Here is a 7,449-nt window from a genome sequence, read left to right on the forward strand (position 1 = left end):
TGACTTATCATACAAAAAAAGTTAATATATAAGAATTAAATTAACTCAAAAATATAAATTTAAATATGTAATCAAAATAATAAAAAAATTAAATAACTACACAAAAAAAAACATCAAATTACATGAGTAAAAATATAAGTTATGATGTCTCCAACGCATAAATCAAGTGGTTGGGTCACAATAAGTTGAGATTTATATTAGTAAGTCGTGGGTTTAATTCATTGTCCTACACAATAAGACAAACTCTCTACTTATAATTTTTTTTTTTTTTGTTAAAATCAAGAACACGAGTAACGAAATCGTGTAAAAATGATAATTTCAAAATATTCATGGAAAAGATCTGTCCCAACGTCTTTATCTTCGTGCAAATGAATTGAAGTTTTGTTACTTTTTCCAAACTCCAATCAAAATGATTGAGATTGTAATATTCTGATTTGGGAAATTAAACCCATTTTTGAGATTAAGTTGTAAAAAATATATAATAAGTTAAGGTGGAACCCAATTAAATTATATAGCTTTATTGGATAAATTTATTAAGACTCCGTTTGGATTTGAGAATTGGATGCATTGAATTGAGTTTGTAGTGAAATGAAGTAAACGGGGTTTTCTTTAAATTTTGCTTCAAAGTAACTCAACTCATATTAGGTGTGTTAACGGTCCAAACTAAACTTAAGTAAGTTTATGCATATATGCATACATGTACATATACATACATAAACATATATATATATATGCATATATATATGTATATAATTAATTTTTGAGAATATTTTTACATGCAGATCAAACACCAAAAATCAAGAAAAATATTGTATAAAATATTTTCCGTTCAAGACAAAGAGAGCTTTTATCTTATTATTTTTTGTCGAGGAGTGCTTCTAGTGCAAAATATGTTATGTTGTTCTTTTGCATAAATTTATATTGTTAATGTAACTTTTAAAAATCAATCAACAATATAAATGTTATGATACAAATCCTAACTTGACTGCGATAAGGTGTAGTTGATAATGAAGGCGTAGGTGACAATATAAGGGCATGTTTGATTGCAAACATGGAATTTACATAGAAATAAAATAAGTTTTAGGTAATTCAATTGCCTAGAACTTATTTACATGAAAATTATCAATTAGAAGTATATTTGATTGAATTTTATTTTCTATGCCCAATTCCTACCATGAAAAGTGGAAATTGGGCATCAGGTGAGCAAAAGTGAGAATTGGAATTATCTAAAAAATATGGCCAATCAAACAGCCCTAAATATTATTCCTTCTTTTAACTCAATTGATAATAAGATTGGATATAACAGCCATATATATAGATCAAAACTTTAAGTTGCAAACAGTCAATCCACGAAACGGAGGAACAAAAAGCAATAAATAAAAGAAACACTCGAAAGCTCGCAAGAAATATTCACACAACAAACAAGATCGCCACTTCTTAGCTTCCACTTTCTAGAAAATACGTGAGCATACAGATAATTCATAGAAGGTAGACATGCACGTTCCCGTATATGTCCGCTAAGCCTTCAGAAATAAAGAACCATACCTTTCTTGGACTTCTTTACGTCACTATCTGTTATTATTGTTGACGCCAAATTTATGCCTTTTTTTTTTCTTTTTCTTTTTTTTTATGACTCAGTCGTCTAAACTTCGCCTAATTAATCTTAAGAAGAGCGGCCTTCTCTCCTAATTCGTCTTTCGAGTAAATCTAAATACGATCACATCTTATACACACTCAGAATAAACTTTAAGAAAAAGGCTACCCTCCCCGTGGACCCCACCTTTACATCGTGGGGACAAGACCCTCGAAAGGGCGACATGGCACACCATAACCCTGTCTCAATGTGGACAACTTATCTTCCAGTCTTAGTGTTGTCTTCTAGTTAATGCCACCTTTCAACAATAATTCTGTCTTTCAAGATGCCATAAGGATTCAAATCTTCGATACTCCTATCATCTTTCTTGTACTTTACTGTCGCGCCATGCCTATGGGGCAACTTCATGCCTATTTTTACCTGTGTCCAACAGTAGTTGTACATACCCTAAAGGCTAAGCTTCCAATAGTATTTTATGTAAGAAAAATTAAAGATAAATGCACTGACATCTCGCCATTATTTGTATGAAAACTTGTTGCAATTGATTTGGATGCTTCCAATCAATTAGTCAAATGCACACTGATAGTGTATACCCTCGTATCTGGATTTAATTGGAGACTCAAATTGTTTTCAATGTCTGTATGTCTGTGTATTTTCCAATAGAGGAACCATCTATTTATATACTGAACAATGTCTATCTTCATTCAAAACTAACCCCATCAAATTAGTTTGAATTCAATTTGAAAAACAATTATCACTCTTTATCTAGTGGATAAATATTATGAGATAATTCTTTAATGGTTTAAATGATATTTCTCTGATAAATAGGACCACCTAATGGATAATTATACTAATAGATAATTACATTAAATGTAATTAATCTAATAGATAATTCCATTTTATGCAAAACAATATCATTTTGATGTGAGGGAAATGGGTTCAATTAGCAATGAAATCACGCGATCTTTATTCTTGCCTCCAATATCATGTCCATGCCCATCTCCATATTGGTAGATGAATTGGGCAACCCTAGCAAGGTTCGTCGCCATCTCAACAAAAGCTCGATTGAAAGGTGAATCTGTAACTCGAGCTTCGTTGATCTTGTTCCATGCTTTATTAATCAAGTGCTTGACATGCTCGCGAGCATCCTCTACAGAAGCTCCAGTTTCGTGCATGTATATTTGGATTGATTTAGGCACATCACCTCTTTTCATCTCATCCTATACGAAGCAAGAAAAAAAATTAACTTATTTGGATCGAAAGCAATACATTCTTTCGGTGAAGATTTTTAAAAAGATTGCATGCATGCAAGTATAATTTGCTCACTGATGATGTTCCCAAATCATTTGTTAGCCTTGCAACGATCGCTGGCCACTTGATTATATCTGGGTATGTCTCCAAGCATTGCAACTCGTCATTGGTCAAGAAATTTGCACTTAAAAAATAACCATGTAAAAGCATTACAGGACCGGCTACTGTAATCCAAGCATAGTTTAGATACTCCTCAAATGTTGGTATATAGCCAATGTAAGACCATTTCGCCTCCCTCATGTAACATTGGCATAAATCTTGCCACTACAACATTCGAACAACAATTAGATATGACTTATCATTTCGATAATTAATAGTATATATTGTTAGTGCCACTTCAATCTAATTAATAATGAAGTTTTTATATGATACCTTCTTTTTAAGATATGGGAGGATATGAACGTTGTGTTCCTTAAGAGTGTCGTAAGCCATTTCATTAATGCAGTTGTAGAAACCGAAGAAACATATCTTCATGTAATGTGGAAGTTGTTCTATTGCATTGACATCCCAACTAATAACCCAAACTGCGTGTTAATTTTGATATAAAATATAATTATAAATATTAAATTTAAATGTATCGATAAATTAATATTTTTGACAACCTTTCAACTGCATTTGTGAAGAGCTGGAGCTCATCCAATGTACCATAAATGTCATAAATATCATCAATGCAAGTGATGATTTGGTTGATCCTTGTGGCCATTCTTCTGTAGTGTTGGAATTGAGGCTCATAAACCTGTCCCACAGACCATAAATAATTCTCCAGTATCCTATCCCTTCCGAAAGGTAGCCTTTCCCTCCATCTCATGTTGTCCCACCACCTAATAGATAATTAGGGCCCCAATGAAGAAAAAAGAAATCATTAAATACATAATTTTTTGTTAAAAATTAAGTAAAAAAAGTTATTAGGTAACAAATACATAAAATAAAATAAAATACATAGAAAGTAGCAATAACAAGTAGTCGTCATGAGAACCAGTCGATGGGTTGTTTCTTCTTTGTCGAAAATTGCTAGTTTTTTTTTTCTAAATAATTTTCCTTTAATTTCTTGAAAAATTCTCACCAGAATCTAAGATATTATTATTTTCACCTACTAAAATTTTATTACAAAATCCAATTTTCAAGTTGACATATCTCTCCATACTTTTTTTCTATGGCTACTAGAGGCTTGGGCTTTGGAATGGATTGAGAAGCATGGCCAAGAACCAACCAAGGCTATACCCACAGGGCATAGTAAGTGAGACGGTTCAACGAAAATCCCATTTGGGCCATTCTGAGTCGGACTATGTAAGCCCTATTTAACTCTAAAGGTAAAGGGGTCTAAAACCTTTACTTATTGTTATTCTCTAGTGCTTTATTCTTTAAAATCTGAATATTAACTTGATCGTCAAAACTTCTCTTTTAAGGGACAAAAGCCTCATATTTATCGAAGTTAGTAGGTGGTGAATTGGGTCTCAATTCTCAACAACATCAAGTAGATATACTGAATGCGAGTTCTAATTGACAACAAAACTAGTTAAAAAAGAATACAATAATTTAGTTTCACGTACCTCGAAGCATATTTTAGGTCTTCTTGGTGAACAGCTTGCACCATGTTGAAATCCAATTTGGCAAACTCGAGCAACATGGCATTCTTGTTTGACCTCCTCTCATATGCATCAATGAACCACCTTGCCTCCATCCTAGGCATGGTCCAATGTAATGGAAGCTCCAAAGCATGAGCTACTAGCATCTCAAGATCTCCATCTATGTCATTCTTGTCTGTCAAGTACTCTTTCAAATGCTTGGTTGTGAAATCTCTCGCCTCTTCCAATATACTTTCATGATCACCACCTTCTGAGAGGTATGAAGCTTCATACAAGGAAAGAAGCCCCTTTGTGTCCTTACACAATGACTCCTTGAACATCCCAGACTTGTCTTTGAAGCACTCAAAAACCCCTGCAAACAACCATACCTTTTTACTTTTTTGTGAAAAAGTTTTATGGATCAGTTTAGATATAGAAAATATATTATAATAAAAGTTATATTTAAAAGTGAGACAAGATTAGTTATTTATGGACTATAACTAGAAATAATTCCCAACAGACACATCAACAAATCTCATTTATTATCGGGGGACATATCAACAAATCAAGATTAGTTATTTACTTTCTAAAGAATACTTTTTCCATATCAATGTAAAGCCTGCAAGCTATGATGCATAGAAACACCATGGGAGTGTTGTTTCAGTTTTTTCAAAACGTTTATTATACTTAAACACTGAAAAATATGAAAAAGAAAATATTTTTGAGTCATTTTTGCAATTTCATAAACATTATAGGATTATTTTATAATATTAAAAAATATCAAAATTACATTTTCGATTTAAAAACACGTTTCAGTCCATGAATAAGTTAAAGATGAAATAAAAAAATCTCATTTATTATATAATATAAAAATTATACATTATATATTAATTTTTAATATATAATTTTATATATTAAAAATTATATTTACAAAAAACTCCTTACATTTATTTTATTTACACATTTTATATTTTATTTTTTTAACTTTTTAAAAATATAATTATCTTATTTCCCTTTTATATCTTAGAGTTTGTTTGATTACATTATCTAGAATTTAATTCTAGGTAATGTTTGCTTAGAAAACAAAAACCACCCCACTCCCTTGGAAAATGAATTCCATGGAAAAAAGTTTTAAATGTTTGTATCATACACATATTTTTCATAAAAAATTTAAAAGTGTTTGATTATTTTCATAAAAAATATATATAATAATTACATATTTTTTATATGATAAATATTTATAATCAAACATACTCTTAGCTCTTTTCCTTTCCTTTCCCGTCTCCGTGAAATCTAGTATGCAAATATTACAACCCTTCTGTAAACCACGTACCTGGAGGGACCTTACACTGGTGCTGGCGCAAGAGCCTGAAATGGAGAGCGGCAGCGTACAGGTCCCCTTTGCTGCACCAATCGCTTATCATGAGACCACCATCGTCGTTCACCATCATCAACTCAAGCGTGCTTCTACTCTCAGCCCGAAAATGGTAAGACACTCCAAGCCTCTGCACTGCGTCTATCAACTCCAGCTTCTCCAACGGATCCTCTGTCTTCTCCCTCATCGTCCTCCTCACAGCCTCTTTCAGTTCCGCCGACCGCTTCACGTACCCATCTCCCTGTAAACAGGATCGTAATCATCAGCTCTAAGAATAAAGTTTTCTTAATTGAAACCCAATACTCATCATATATATATATGTATGTATATATACCGTATATTCACTGCTCAGTGACTGCAAATAGTGATGGTCCCAAATGGGGGGCTGGTAGTTGGCGGATCGCCTCACGGTCGTCTTCTGATCACGATGAGTTTGGCTGCTGGGAGTGGCAGCTCTAACCCGAAAGCTACGTATACATATATGGGGAATAAGTCGGCGGCGGCGATCGGAGAAACCCAGCCTTGCGGCGGTGGCAAGAGATACCGGAGCTTGGAAGCCTAGCGCAGAAGCCATATGTTGCATGCACCGATCGATCAGTTTGGAACGATTGATTATTGTTGTGACTATGGAATCTATAAACTAAACAATAAAGGGGGAGTGAAGGCTAACAAGTATTGTAATTTAAGGGTAAATTACAAATTAAGATAAAAACATGCAATTACGTATGGGTTTGCCCAAAATAATATTTCCCAAAAAGACGTGTAGACTAAGTCAATCTGACATCTGTCCCAACGTCTTTATCTTCGTGCAAATGGTTTTAAACTAAATTGAAGTGTTGTTACGTTTTCCAAACTCACAATCAACTTGTTATGCGTTTAAAATTATTGAGATTGTAACATTCTAATTAAACCCCATTTTTGAGATTAAGTTGTAGAAAATAATAAGTTAAGGTGGGACCCAATTAAATTATATAAAATTAATTGATGAATTTATTTATTAAGACTTCGTTTGGATTGGAGGTTCGGATGCATTGAATTGAGTTCATGGTCAAATAAAATAAGAGAGTTTTTGATAAATTTCACTTCAACTTAACTCAACTCATATTAGGTGTGCTAAGGGTCCAAACTCACAATCTACGTGTTATGCGTTTAAAATTATTGAGATTGTAACATTCTAATTAAACTCATTTTTTTAGATTACGTTTGAGATTCAGATGCATTTGAATTGAGTTCATAATGAAATAGAGTAAATTTCACTTCAACTTGAGTTATGGAATGACCCATCCAAGAGGTGGGTGAGTCGGGTGATTAACAATTTGGATGATTTTAAAATATTTTTAGAATAATAAACAACATAAGATTTTAATTTATACAAAAAAAAAGGTTTGTAATGAAAGTACCATGCATTGTTTGAGAGATAAAAAATGCAAGAGAAATAAGATTTATAGTGGTCTAACATTTCCAACCCTACACGTTCACTATTCTAATACTCAATATAAAATTTTTGAATACACTAAAAAGAATTTTCAAATAGAAAACCACTACTCAATACAACAAATTAGCTTCTAAGCTGACTTCAACAATTTGCCATTAACCTCGCCAAG

General features: G+C 32.6%; 1 protein-coding gene across 1 annotated transcript; it reads right to left on the reverse strand.

Moving 5' to 3' along the window:
* Nucleotides 1-2,343: 2,343 nt before the first annotated feature.
* On the reverse strand, nt 2,344-6,485 carry LOC127788927 (terpene synthase 10-like). The gene is made up of 7 exons (XM_052317635.1): nt 6,180-6,485; nt 5,804-6,086; nt 4,456-4,843; nt 3,508-3,726; nt 3,278-3,416; nt 2,921-3,169; nt 2,344-2,814 (listed from the first exon to the last, which is right to left on the reverse strand). The coding sequence occupies exons 1-7, from the start codon at nt 6,426-6,428 to the stop codon at nt 2,509-2,511; spliced, it is 1,833 nt and encodes a 610-aa protein (XP_052173595.1). The 5' UTR covers nt 6,429-6,485; the 3' UTR covers nt 2,344-2,508.
* Between the last annotated feature and the right edge of the window lie 964 nt (nt 6,486-7,449).

This window comes from Diospyros lotus, chromosome 13 (genome assembly GCF_014633365.1).
Source record: "Diospyros lotus cultivar Yz01 chromosome 13, ASM1463336v1, whole genome shotgun sequence".
NCBI classification, from domain to species: Eukaryota; Viridiplantae; Streptophyta; class Magnoliopsida; order Ericales; family Ebenaceae; genus Diospyros; species Diospyros lotus.

What these genes read in the sequence shown, in the direction of transcription:
- LOC127788927 (XM_052317635.1), bottom strand. Translation starts at nt 6,428, where the DNA reads ATGCAACATATGGCTTCTGCGCTAGGCTTCCAAGCTCCGGTATCTCTT. An exon ending in CCAGTGTAAGGTCCCTCCAG is followed by an intron (nt 4,844 to 5,803) that starts GTACGTGGTTTA and finishes GGTTGTTTGCAG; the next exon opens with GGGTTTTTGAGTGCTTCAAA. An exon ending in TCCCATATCTTAAAAAGAAG is followed by an intron (nt 3,170 to 3,277) that starts GTATCATATAAA and finishes CGAATGTTGTAG; the next exon opens with TGGCAAGATTTATGCCAATG.